The following is a 14640-nucleotide window of genomic DNA, read 5'->3' as shown; positions in this document are numbered from 1 at the left end:
ACAGCTCTCATTGAACGTTCAGGTAGAGTTTAATTGCACCGCATACAGGTGGAGTAGGCAAATTCCAGAATGAGTCTTAACCAACCACATTTAATTTTATGGCTTATCTTAAACATTCAGACAAAGGGATATTACAGTAGTTCTTTGTAAACATGAGTATCATTGACATAACGCTCCAAATAAACAAATACAGTAAAATGCTGACAGGGTTAAGCTTCTTCCATACTTAATTTTCGGCTACCCTTGTGTGCCACACAAAAAGAACTTTCAACAGCCAATATTATACAGTGGTGGTTTTCAATTGGGATCTGTATTGTAGCTAGCTGCCTTACAGAAATAACTCATTATTGGCTTTAAGGGTTGGCCGATCTTCATGCAAACATTTTTGCATAGATTTGCTTCTCTTTCTCCTTTTCCTCCTTCACTTTCAACTGGACTCTCTTCATCTCATTTCCGATTGCTGTCAAAGGATGAACAAGTAAATTCACTTGTCAGGCAAGGAAACAACTTATCACGATGAAATGGCAAATCTATGTTGCATGTCATGAAGGGGTTTTGTAATTAAGTTACTTTGAGCATCATACTGCTCTCACTATTGACTAGTTAGCCTTTAGAATATTCAAAAGAACACATGGCTGCATTTAGACAGGCAGCCCAATTAATATTTTTTCCACTAATTGCGCAATAGATTATACTTGGGCTGCCTGTGTAAATGCTGCCATAAGGACACAAATGATCCCCTGGATTGATTGTTACCATAAAGAAGCAGTACCAACCTTTGTCCTCTGGTGCTATTTCTTGAGCTTTCTTCAGATCACTCTGCAAATGGCAAGAAATATTTTAGTGAGTTGACAGACAAGTCAAACTCCAATGATCCAGCTATTGACCACTTCCTCCAATTCTGGATTTAAAGCTGGAATCCTCAGTTGCTACATCCATTTTTGGACTGACAAATGAATGATATACCCATTTCCTTCTTGAAGAATATAAATGCCTCATGAGCTTAGTTCAACACTCGTACCCCCATCAGAACCCAAAATACATGCTTGTTTTACGCCAATGTAAATGTAAAACACTATAGCGTCAGAACATGGTTAAAATGTCGATATCATGGATGGTCAGTCAAATCCATAGCTCTGTCTGTATTTGAGTGGTTACATTTCTCCAGGCCCATTCCTCAGTTTTATAACAATACACAGGCCGGGTGACCGTTTTGTTTAAATTAAGGATTTTAGCATTAAGAATCAATTCGCCCCAACTCTTTGGAAGCAATGTTTTAGTGCAAATAAACCCATATGAATTCTAAATCGGTGGTGAAAATCATCCTTGTCGCATGGGTTCCAGTCCAGAAAGAGAGCCCATTTTTGTTAGGCTGGGACAAAGGCTACACATTCTAAAGTCATATGGTTGCTATGATGAGTGTATATCAACTTTTTTTCTTTACCATGGCTTTACTGTACTCCTTCAGTCCCTGCCAGGCCTGGGCCCTCCTGAACAGAGCTTTAGTGTTTTTCTGGTTCAACTCCAGTGCCTAAAAAAACAAGCAAACATACATAAATCAGACTAAATAGTGACTGCACTTCTCAGTGTTTCTTTCCCTTCCTAATCAAATTGTATTTGTCACATGCGCCGGATACAACAGGTGTAGACCTTACCGTGAAATGCTTACTTACAAGCCCTCAACCAACAATGCAGTTTTCAGAAAATAGAGTTAAGAAAAAAAAAAGGAACAACATTGAGGCTATATACAGGTGGTACCGGTAAAAGGTCAATGTGCGGGGATACAGGTTAGTCAAGGTAATTTGTACATGTAGGTAGGGGTAAAGTGAATATGCATAGATAATAAACAGCGAGTAGCAGCAGTGCAAATAGTCCGACTGGCCATTTGATTAATTGTTCAGCAGTCTTATGGCTTGGGGGTAGAAGCTGTTAAGGAGCCTTTTGGACATAGACTTGGCACTTCGGTACCGCTTGCCGTGCGGTAGCAGAGAGAACAGTCTATGACTAGGGTGGCTGGAGTCTGACCATTTTTTGGGCCTTCCTCTGAACCTGCCAAGTATATAGGTCCTGGATGGCAGGAAGCTTGGCCCCAGTGATGTACGCACTACCCTCTAGCAGTTGCCATACCAGAAGGTGATGCAACCGGTCAGGATGCTCTCGATGGTGCAGCTGTAGAACTTTTTGAGGATCTGGGGACCCATGCCGACTCTTTTCAGTCTCCTGAGGGGGAAAAGGCATCGTCGTGCCCTCTTCACAACTTTCTTGGTGTGTTTGGACATGATAGTTTGTTGGGGATGTGGACACCAAGGAACTTGAAACTCTCAACCTGCTCCACTACAGCCCCGTCGATGTGAATGGGGGCCTGTTCGGCCCACCTTTTCCTGTAGTCCACAATCATCTCCTTTGTCTTGCTCACGTTGAGGGAGAGGTTGTTGTCCTGGCACCACACTGCCAGGCCTCTGTCCTCCTCCCTATATAGAGACTGTCTCATTGTCGGTGATCAGGCCTACCACCGTTGTGTCATCAGCAAAGTTAATGGTGTTGGAGTCGTGCTTGGCCACAAAGTCATGGACGAATAGGGAGTACAGGAGGAAACTAACCACGCACCCCTGAGGGTCCCCCGTGTTGAGAATCAGCGTGTCAGATGTGTTGTTGCCTACCCTTACCACCTGGGGATGGCCCGTCTGGAAGTCCAGGATCCAGTTGCAGAGGGAGGTGTTTAATACCAGGGTCCTTAGCTTAGTGATGAGCTTTGTGGGCACTATGGTGTTGAACGCTGAGCTGTAATCAATGAACAGCATTCTCACATAGGTGTTCCTTTTATCCAGGTGGGAAAGGGCAGTGTGGAGTGCGATTGCGTCATCTGTTGGTTTCCGGGATGATGGTGTTGATGTGAGCCACGCGGGGTGGTAGTCATTGAGGCAGGTTACTTTTGCTTTCTTTGTTACAGGGGCTATGGTGGTCTGCTTGAAACATGTACAGTTGAAGTCGGAAGTTTACATACACTTATGTTGGAGTCATTAAAACTTGTTTTTCAACCACTCCAAACTTCTTGTTAACAAACTCGTTTTGACAAGTCAGTTAGGACATCTACTTTGTGCATGACAAGTAATTTTTCCAACAATTGTTTACAGACAGATTATTTCACTTATAATTCACTGTATCACAGTTCCAGGGGGTCAGAAGTTTACATACACTAAGTTGACTGTGCCTTTAAACAAGGTGGAAAATTCCAGAAAAGTTGTCATGGCTTTAGAAGCTTTTGATAGGCTAATTGACATCAATTAAGTCAATTGGAGGTGTATCTGTGGATGTAATTCAAGGCCTACCTTCAAACTCAGTGCCTCTTTAATTGACATCATGGGAAAATCAAAAGAAATCACCCAAGACCTCAGAAAAACATTGTAGACCTCCACAAGTCTGGTTCATCCTTGGGAGCAATTTCCAAACGCCTGAAGGTACCACGTTCATCTATACAAACAATAGTACGCAAGTATAAACACCATGGGATCACGCAGCCGTCATACCGCTCAGGAAGGAGACGCGTTCTGTCTCCTAGCGATGAACGTACTTTGGTGCGAAAAGTGCAAATAAATCCCAGAACAACAGCAAAGGACCTTGTGAAGATGCTGAAGGAAACGGGTACAAAAGTATCTATATCCACGGTAAAACGAGTCCTATATTAACATAACCTGAAAGGCTGCTCAGCAAGGAAGAAGCCACTGCTCCAAAACCGCCATAAAAAAGCCAGACTACGGTTTGCAACTGCACATGGGGACAAAGATCGTACTTTTTGGAAAAATGTCATCTGGTCTAATGAAACAAAAATAGAACTGTTTGGCCATAATGACCATCGTTATGTTTGGAGGAAAAAGGGGGATGCTTGCAAGCCGAAGAACACCATCCCAACCGTGAAGCACGGGGGTGGCAGCGTCATGTTGTGGGGGTGCTTTGCTGCAGGAGGGACTGGTGCACTTCACAAAATAGATTGCATCATGAGGATGGAAAATGATGTGGATATATTGAAGCAACATCTCAGGACATCAGTCAGGAAGTTAAAGCTTGGTCGCAAATGGGTCTTCCAAATGGACAATGACCCCAAGTATACTTTCAAAGCTTTGGCAAAATGGCTTAAGGACAACAAAGTCAAGGTATTGGGAGTGGCCATCAAAGCCCTGACCTTAACCTATAGAAAATGTGTGGGCAGAAGTTAAAAAGCGTGTGCGAACAAAGAGGCCTACAAACCTGGCTCAGTTACACCAGCTCTGTCAGGAGGAATGGGCCAAAATTCACGTAACCTATTGTGGGAAGCTTGTGGAAGGCTTCCTGAAACGTTTTACCCAAGTTTAACAATTTGTAGGCAATGCTACTTAACCTGTTAGGGCTAGGGGGCAGTATTTGCACAGCCGGATAAAAAAACGTACCAGATTTAATCTGGTTACTACTCCTGCCCAGTAACTAGAATATGCATATAATTGTTTGATTTGGATAGAAAACACCCTAAAGTTTCTAAAACGGTTTGAATGGTGTCTGTGAGTATAACAGAACTCATATGGCAGTCAAAACCCTGAGACAAATCCTGACAGGAAACTGAAATCTGTGTGGATATCACTTCAAACATTTGCCATTGAAACACACAGGGGCTTGCGATTCATTTAGCACTTCCTATGGCTTCCACTAGATGTCCCCAGTCTTTACAAAGTGGTTTGAGCCTCCTACCATCAAAATTGACTGAAAGAGAGGATGTTTACCTTGGTCACAGGGGATGGGCCATTACCATTGTGACGTCGGCGCCCATGGGTACTCTCCCTTTTCGAAACGTTTTGAAAGACAATGCAACCGTCCCAATGGAATATTATTGAAGCCCTTGTTGAAAAAGCCCCTAAAGATTTATGTTATACAACGTTTGAACGAACTTAAATATATTTTTTTTGCTCATTCCTGACAACAAGTCAGACGCACCCGGTACATTTTCACTAGCATTCGCAGCGCGCTAACACTATTGGGACATAAATTATTAACTTTTTTGAACAAAACTACATTTGTTATGGACCTGGGATTCCTAGAAGTGCCTTCTGATAAAGATAATCAAAGGTAAGGTATTATTTACAATAGTATTTTTGATGGTTGATTGTTCCAAGTTGGCTCCAACATGTATAGCCTAGACTTTTCTTCTGGGCATACCACGTCGTTTATTGCAAAGTGTGATTTCCCAGTAAAGTTATTTTTAAATCTGGCAAAGAGATGGCATTCAAGACATGTTAATCTATAAGTCTTTGAATGACAATATTACATTTTAACAATGTTTTCGAATAGTAATTTTGTAAATTGTAGCGCTGATCATCGGAAGCATTTGAGGGAAAAGATTTTCTGAACGTCATGCGCCGATGTAAAATGCTGTTTTTATATATAAATATGAACTTTATCGAACAAAAAATGCATGTGTTGTGTAACATGATGTCCTAGGAGTGTCATCTGATGAAGGTTGTCAAAGGTTAGTGCTGCATTTAGCTGTGTTTTGGGTATTTGTGATGCATGCTAGTTGCTTTGAAAATGGCTATGTGATTATTTCTGGCTGGGTACTCTGCTGACATAATCTAATGTTTTGCTTTTGCTGTAAAGCCTTTTTGAAATCGGACAACGTGGTTTGATTCAGGAGAGGTGTATCTATAAAACGGTGTAAAATAGTCATATGTTTGAGAAATTGAAGTTATTGCATTTATGAGGTTTTGCATTTAGCGCGACGCGATTCCACTGGCTGTTGATTAGGGTGGGACACAAGCGTCCCACTGGCCCAGACAGGTTAATTTACCAAATACTAAAACTTCTGACCCACTGGGAATGTGATGAAAGAAATAAAAGCTGAAATAAATCACTCTATTATTCTGACATTTCACATTCCAAAAATAAAGTGGCGATCCTAACTGATCTAATACAGGGCATTTTTACTATGATTAAATGTCAGGAATTGTGAAAAACTGAGTTTAAATGTATTTGGCTAAGGTGTATGTAAACTTTCGACTTCAACTGTAGGTATTACAGACTGTCAGGGAGAGGTTGAAAATGTCAGTTTAGACACTTGCCAGTAGGTCGTTTGAGGTCTGTAATAGTTTGCAAGCCCTACCACATCTGTTAGAGCCAGTGTAGTAGGATTCAATCTTAGTCCTATATTGATGCTTTGCCTGTTTGATGGTTCGTCTGACAGCATAGTGAGATTTCTTGGAAGCGTCCAGATTAGTGTCCCGCTCCTTGAAAGCAGCAGCGCTAGCCTTTAGTTCAGTGCGGATGTTACTTGTAATCCATGGCTTCTGGTTGGGATATGTACGTACGGTCACTGTGGTGACGACGACGTCGTTGATGAACTTATTGATGAAGCCAGTGACTCAGGTGGTATACTCAATGCAATTGGATGAATCCCGGAACATATTCCAGTCTGTGCTAGCAAAACAGTCCTGTAGCGTAGCGTCCGCGTCATCTGACCACTTCCATATTGAGTGAGTCACTGGTACTACCTGCTTTAGTTTTTGCTTGTAAGCAGGAATCAGGAGGATAGCATTATGGTCAGATTTTCCAAATGGAGGGCGAGGGAGAGCTTTGTACGCATCTGTGTGTGGAGTAAAGGTGGTCTAAAGTTTTTCCCCCTCTGGTTGATAAAAGTAGAGACTCAGAGCTACAAAATGGTATATCATACACTGCATTTTTGAGGAACAATGGTAAAGTAATTCTGCTTTGAAAGTTGATCAACTTCTTATCTCACTTTTGAGAAAATGTCCTTTGAATGTTTTGCTACTACTACTGGAGAGCCCTTCTTTGTCTACACCCATTCAGCATCGTTCACACCCTCTTAAGCTTTAGCCCCACCCATCTCGTTTCGCTCTCGGAGCATTCAGAGCACACACTTGGATCTGGCCAATGATTTGTTTACCTCTGGATAACATGAAAACAGCCTAACCAGCTCTGCTGGCAACAATTTCATTACGCTTTTTTGCCAACGTTTACTGACACCAGCCATATTCAACAGGTGTTGTACACTTTAGCTTCAGACATGTAGCTAGCTAGGTAAACAATGAACCTAGCTAGGGAGCCAGCCAGCTAATGTTAGCTAGCTAACAGTACACTTTAACTTGAAATGAAACCACTTTGTCAAAATTAGACACGTGTAATATCTGAAAATGTAGCTAGCTAGCGCTAGACTATCTTACCCGTCCGTATACATCATCATGCATGATGGATGCGTCTCCCTGTCACGGATGCCATGCCACGTTCCCTTAGTTTGAAGATGTAAGCCGCAGTTGTTTTCTCCATCTCTTTAGCTATCATACTCTAATTCCACTGATTTCAGAACTTGATCCTCCAGAAAGTGGAGAGCAACACTTAAACAGCTCCACTACACATTTTTTTTTAAAAGCCACGTTCAACAGGATTACCAACACAGACTGACCAGCTCAAATAGACAGAAGCCTTCTATATGGCAGACCAATCCAAACGCCTCTCTCGGCATGTCCAGCCCACTCATCTCAGCCAATCATGGCTAGTGGAAAGGTTGTGCTTTTCCTGTGGCTTAACCAACAAGGCTCGTAATTTAACAATTGTATTCGTATTTACAGATGGCATACAAGTATATTATTAAAGTACATGAAAGTTCGTTGCAGAAAGCATTTCTGTCAAAAAAACACATTTTGATTTTAAAAATGTAATAACTTTAGAATGGCTCTCCTGTGAAGTTGTGACTTGCAACATACGCCTAGTTTCCTGAAACGGGTCACAATTGGTTAGGAGCGAGTAAAACGGCAGCCATCCCCCCTGGCGCCATAAATACTGAATAAGAATGTTTATCTACAGATTTAACGAGAAATATTACGGTACTCTACAAAAACATATCCTCAGTTGCATTCACAATGAGTTCCATAAAGACTTTTATAGTACTGACCACGAATGGCCTTTGAATCTTTGCCAGTAATAAACAGTTGTACCATAGTCTAGTGGTGGAAGTGTGATGGGGCTGGCATCTAGGATTTCAGCTGGCCTAAAATATTTTTCTTTCAATTTTAAATTGTTTGCATAATTTCTAATCCACTTTATTTTAAAAAAAATAAAAAATCCCATAACCCTACCACCTCTCCCGATTGAGTAGGTCTGACACCAATTATTCGACTGGTCAATTGCTTGGTCGATACGCTGTTGGTCGACCAAGATTTATTTTTGTCGAGCAGTAGCAAATATATATATTTTTTTTTTTTTAGGGCACACGAAACACCTGTCTTATTCGTGCCAATCAAAGTGAACTAATCCATTGCGGAGGCCTAGGGGATGGCACAGTCCAAGAAGGGGTGTGGCTGCACAATGCACGTCTCTCTCCAGAATGCGCTCTCTCCCACCAATTTGTGCACATTCATTGTTTCAAAACTTCATTGTGTGAATTGTTTTCGTTTGATTGTTAGTGTCTCAAGTACCCATTATCTATATCACCGGTAGTACATTTACCATTAATTCCTATAATTTCTAATCTACAATGTTTGGTTGGTTACGGTAATGTCTGTTAAGGCATTCAATATATTATTCCAGTCTTTAACCGTTCACATTGTTGGAGCGGACACGTTGTTTGCAGAGCACACAACCTATGCTACACTTGTGAGAAACACGTTTTTGTTTATTTCATTCCACTTGAGTTGTGTCAATTTAGTCATTGTCTTTTGTTTGGAGCACCCCTGTCAATGTTGAATAATGACGCCACCTGATTACGCATAGAAGTAGCCCTATAAGCTATCTGGATGCGTGCAAATGTAGGCTTATAAATGTTCCCATTTGGAGATCTGATAGTATTTCTGATTGGCTTAACGCACCACCACTAATGAGCTGTGGAGCTTCTCAAAGTAATGTATTCTTCAACTCAAACAGCAAGCAAACAAAGTCTGTTTTTACAGACATTAACAAATCCTCAATGTTTTTGAAAAATCTTTCCAGCCCTCTCCCTTTCAATAACCACTCAGCCTGAAATGTCATGCTCTGATCCAGTGGAAACATCATAAAATAGGCCTACCTGATTACTTCTTATCCCTTGTGCAAATAGCCTACAGCTGTGTCTGTCCTGAGGTCACTGGCGCTGGAAACTGAGTGCCCAGAATATGTTATACAATGTTGCATGGATCTTCAGACTGACCCAAGTTCATAGTTGATACAATGTTTCAAGTTCGTTGCAGACAGGCCATGCATAGCCAATGTGATTTATAGGATTTTTTTTTTTACCTGCAGGCTGTACTGTTTTTAGTTGTTGGCTTTATAAGCTATTTTTGTCTGCACAGGACTGACTGTTCAACGCCCCCATATTGGCCTAAAATACTTACCTCGTCACAGCTGTCCATGGCTTCCTGCCAGAGCTGCATCTTCAGTTTACAGGCAGCGGTGTTGAGAATGCAGCTCACCGCCGTGGGCTCCAGCTTTGCCTGGGCTTTCTCAATCTCCTGCTCATCACCGGCAACCGCCAGATACCTGGCAAGTGACAAGTTTCACCATTTAGTCCTTTGCTAGGCTGGTCCCAGATCGGTTTGTGCCATTTGGCCAACTCCTATGGTCATTGTGCATTGAAATGCATGTCATGCTGTGACACAAGCTGGCCTAGTACACACACACACTGTAAATCACAGTGCGAGTGGAGTGAACCCGAGACAACATTTCACCTGAGAGCTTTGGAGTACTTCTTGACTGCAGACTGCCAGTCTTGGTTCTTGAAAAAGTTGTTCCCAATATTCTTAATATCCTCAGCAACGGATAGGACTTTGTCAACCTAACCAAAAAGACAAGTATGAGACTTTTATGCTATTTTCACAATCAGTGCTGCATCAGCATTTCACAATCACAGCAATTCATAGTTCATGTCACACTTCATTTTGACTAAATAAATCAATCCACATAATAGGGCTGTGAACATTTAAACGAAATCGGGATCCTTAATGTTAACACCCCTAAACTCATTTTTTTTTTTAAATCCATTAAATTAAAATCACAGTGCAGTTATCACAAAGCATATTATTTTCCTAGTCATAGCCTAACTAGACAATAGGCTATAAAGGCCTGGAGAAAGTGGCTGGCTGGTGGCCGACCTGCCTATACTGTGCCCCTCCCCTTTCTCTCCGTCCCTCGCTAGCTCACTATGAAAGATGCAAGTGTTTGTGTTCTCGGCACTAATCAGTCTCCTCCGTTCCAAAAATACAGAATCTTTGTAGTCGATTCCTAGCGGAATCTAATCTTGACACTCAGAAATGGAAGTCGACGTGCAAGGAGTAGAGGAAATAATTATTGTCGTTAACAGTTGGGAAAAAGGCAGAGAAAGGCAAGCGACAGCAGCAAAGTCCTGTATGGCAATACTTTGAGAAGTTAAATGAGAAGCAAATGCAAACTTTGCGAAGTGGAATTGGGGTACAGTAATATAGGTGCAATCAGTGTTTCCCCTATTTAAATTTAGCAGAGGCGGCCCGCCACTCCAAAAGATATGGAGAGGCGTTATAATTTCCGTGATTGTAAAACGTTTTCAGTGTAAACTAAAATCAGATATAAAGTACGTAGAAAAGATAATGGAGCTATATATTTTTTCATTAGATCACCTTTGAGACTGACAATAACCAAAATAAAAAATAGAAAGTTAGCATGAGTATCTTCAGAGAAGCGTTTAGAGAGAAAATGAGGTAGGCCTACTAACATCTTTTAAATCAACGTCGGCGTCCTCTGGGTAGTCTGGATGGGTGTCCCCTGAGCCGTCGTTCGGGGCTACTCCCCAGTCGTCTCCATGTTTATGCTCACCACACTCAGCAATTACACATGGCTATGGGGAAATAATCAGAGCAGAACTGTAAATACACAATGAGCATTTCACAAGTGTCACACACTACAGAAAAATACTAGGTAATCTACCTGCTGCAAGGCAAAACATACAGCTTGCTGCTGCGTTAATGTTATTGAATGTGGCAATAGAGTGGTAGTTATTTCCATTGATTTACCTTGAGAGGTGTGTCCTCGTTAGTCTCTATGGCCTCCAGTGTTTTCACCAGCCCCATCCCCTTCAAGACTTGTCCAAAGACAACGTGTTTGCCATCTAGATGAGCAGTGGGCACAGTGGTGATGAAGAACTGGGAGCCATTGGTGGCGGGTCCAGAATTGGCCATACTCAGCAAGCCCTCTTTGTCGTGCTGGAGAGGACACAGACACCCACATGTTAATTCAATGATGACCAAGAAAACATAAATCATTTGTTATGATAAGGGCCAGGAGTTATTCCTATGACTAAAGCCCAGACTTTATACTGGTCAAGAAAATCTCCTGTGTTATTCCAAGCCATTATGAAAATCCTTACTTTGTAATGGAAGTTCTCATCTTCAAACTTCTCCCCATAGATGCTCTCCCCTCCAGTGCCATTCTGGTTGGAGAAATCTCCTCCCTGGATCATGAACTGCTTGATGACTTAAATTGATTGACAGCGTACATGTATGTGGTCATTATTGATCTTACTGCAGTTTGTTACCATAAAATGGATGTACTACTGCAATATAGATGTGATCTATATATAGCTTTGTGTAGGAAGGGCAAACCAGTTTTGGTGATTTCTGGTATATCATCAAAATAAATCACAACACGTTTTTGGACTCGTTCAGCAGTTTTGACCTGATTAAGTACAATACCATTGGAAATTAATGTTCTAATGTTTCAAATTCTATTTATAGTCCAAAAATGTAATTTGAAAATTATGCTGTTGCTGCTTCCTCCTGTTGACAAGACATTGGTAAATAGCCCATATTGATAATTATAAACTGGGTGGTTAAGCTCTGAATTCTGATTGGCTGAATGACATGGTATATCAGACCATATACCACGGGTATGACAATTTTTTGTTTTACTGCTCTAATTGCATTGATAACCAGTTTATAATAGCAATAAGGCTACTTTGGTGTTTGCGATATATGGCCAATATACCACGTCTAAGGAATGTGTCCAGGCACTCCGAGTTGCGTCGTGCGAAAGAACTTCCCTTAGCATTAGTATATTAGCCATATACCACACTTCCTCAGGCCTTATTGCTTAACTAGACCCTTGTCCAGCTGTACGCAAGCAGGTACGATCTGCTGGCGAACAGTGGAAATCCACAATACTTACTCCTGTGGAAAGGACATCCTTTGAAATGGAGTGGTTTTCCTGTGGTTTTGCCAGTTCCCTTCTCACCAGTACAGAGTGCTCGAAAGTTTTCAGCAGTTTTGGGGACAACATCAGCAAACAGTTCGAACACGATTCGGCCAACTGGTGAAAACATAGCATGACATGTGGATAGTTGGTCTTTAAAAATGCAAATTCAAAGCAGATGTAACTCAAAACAAGCATTTTAGTCCTGAACTAGCTAATCTGGTACACACTGGGGTGTTGGCTATTTACAAAAAACATGACAGCACGTGCTTGTTGCTTCGAATGTAACGTTAATGTATCAGGCGAATGGATAGTAACAAATTAGACTAACTGGTTATATTTAGACAGTAAAACTAGCTAACAATACATGTACCTAAATGGTTCAAAATAGCATACGAATTACAAATGTGTACTTTAATATACATTGGTCGCTGTAACGTTAATTTAAGACCATGCTAACTAGCATGAATGTGCTTTTTCTAGAAACCTCCAGGTGCTGCTAACTAGCCATTAGCCTAGCGTGTCCAGTTGAATGACTAAAAGCGCTTTATTGAAAATATCCTAACCTCTTTCACCACCAATGTCTACATCAAAGAAGACACGGGGGTTTTCTTTGTTTGAAGGCTTGGTCACGGGTGTTGCGTTAGACATTTCTAAAATTCTAAACGCCAGCTAGCTAAAGTTACTTCCACGATACTCCTGGTTATCAGCGTCTCGTCAGCAACACTCAAAAATAACTTCCAGGTCACGGAATTTCGGAAATAAATCAAAATAAAAGCCCCCCACGTAATAGTACAAACGCGTCATTAACCTGTATTTATTCATGATATGAAACATTGTCTACACATTAATAATGATGAATATTTGTTCATATTTAAGTGACATTTGCATTAAATGTGGGTTTTTGTTCCCAGGTCAAATAAATGCCCCCAACACAGTACTCTTATAGAGAGAAAACTATTCTAGGTGCTGAAGTAAAAGTGGGGTTAGGATTCCTCACTAGGATCTGTATGGTGTTTCTTCATGCGGGACTGAGGTCTTTATGGCTAGCAATACTTTCTACAATACTTTCTACTATTAATGAAATAAACTATAGGCCTATAATTTACATATTGGGTTAAAGAGAAAGCGATTCTAGGTGCCGAAGTAAAAGTGGGGTTGGGATTACTCACTACTTTTTTAATTTATTTAACTCGGCAAGTCAGTTAAGAATAAATTCTTATTTACAATGATGGCCTACCCCGGCCAAACCCGGACGACGCTGAGCCAATTGTGCGCCGCCTTATGGGAATCTCAATCACGACCGGATGTGATGCAGCCTGGATTCAAACCAGGGACTGCAGTGACGCCTCTTGCACTGAGATGCAGTGCCTACTACAGCTACGCCACTAACATGGTACAAACATTGTTAGGCACAGACAACAGCATAAAGGGCAAAAAGGAAGAGACAACAATAAGTAAGTGTCAGTAACAATGTCCATGTTTGAGTCTTTGAATGTAGAGATGGAGATAAAACTGTCCAGTTTGAATATTTATTGCAGCTCGTTCCAGTCGCAATTTGCAGCAAACTGAAAAGGGGAGCAAACCAGGGATGTGTGGACTTTTAACAGAATGTGACTGGCAGAACAGTTGTTAAATGTGGAGGATGAGGGTTGCAGTAGGTATCTCAGATAGGGGAGAGTCCGATCACGGCCTACAAAAAGAAAACCAGCCACATCACGGACACCAACGTCTTGCTTCCAGACAAACTAAACACCTTTCTTGCTCGCTTTGAGGATAATACAGTGCCACCAACACGGCCCGCTACCAACTGTGGGCTCTCCTTTTCCGTGGCCGACGTGAGTAAGACATTTAAACGTGTTAACCCACGCAAGGCTGCCGGCGCAGACGGCATCCCTAGCCGCGTCCTCAGAGCATGTGCAGACCAGCTGGCTGGTGTGTTTACGGATATATTAAATCTCTCCCTATCCCAGTCTGCTGTCCCCACATGCTTCAAGATGGCCACCATTGTTCCTGTACCCAAGAAGGCAAAGGTAACTGAACTAAATTACTATCGCCCCATACCCAAGAAGGCAAAGGTAACTGAACTAAATTACTATCGCCCCACTTCTGTCATCATGAAGTGCTTTGAGAGGCTAGTCAAGGATCATATCACCTCCACCTTACCTGTCACCCTAGACCCACAGCAATTTGCATACCGCCCCAATAGATCCACAGACGATGCCATCGCACTGCACACTGCCCTATCCCATCTGGAAAAGAGGAATACCGATGTAAGAATGCTGTTCATTGACTACAGCTCAGCATTCAACACCATAGTACCTTCCAAGTTCATCATTAAGCTTGAAGCCCTGGGTCTCAACCCCACCCTGTGCAATTTGGTCCTGGACTTCCTGACGGGCTGCCCCCAGGTGGTGAAGGTAGGAAACATCTCCACTTCGCTGATCCTCAACACTGGGGCCCCACAAGGGT

The 14640-nt window shown here is 41.9% G+C and overlaps 1 protein-coding gene across 1 annotated transcript; it reads right to left on the bottom strand.

The window, feature by feature from the left end:
- Window positions 1-10: 10 nt before the first annotated feature.
- Window positions 11-12930, bottom strand: ppid (peptidylprolyl isomerase D). The gene is made up of 10 exons (XM_014211902.2): window positions 12735-12930; window positions 12145-12285; window positions 11348-11454; window positions 10995-11183; window positions 10697-10819; window positions 9678-9784; window positions 9345-9489; window positions 1445-1531; window positions 777-819; window positions 11-460 (listed from the first exon to the last, which is right to left on the bottom strand). Exons 1-10 carry the CDS (start codon window positions 12817-12819, stop codon window positions 372-374), a joined length of 1116 nt encoding a protein of 371 aa, XP_014067377.1. The 5' UTR covers window positions 12820-12930; the 3' UTR covers window positions 11-371.
- Window positions 12931-14640: the final 1710 nt, after the last annotated feature.

Source organism: Salmo salar, chromosome ssa09, assembly GCF_905237065.1.
Source record: "Salmo salar chromosome ssa09, Ssal_v3.1, whole genome shotgun sequence".
Taxonomy (NCBI): Eukaryota; Metazoa; Chordata; class Actinopteri; order Salmoniformes; family Salmonidae; genus Salmo; species Salmo salar.
This window is presented reverse-complemented; position numbering and strand designations above follow the sequence as displayed.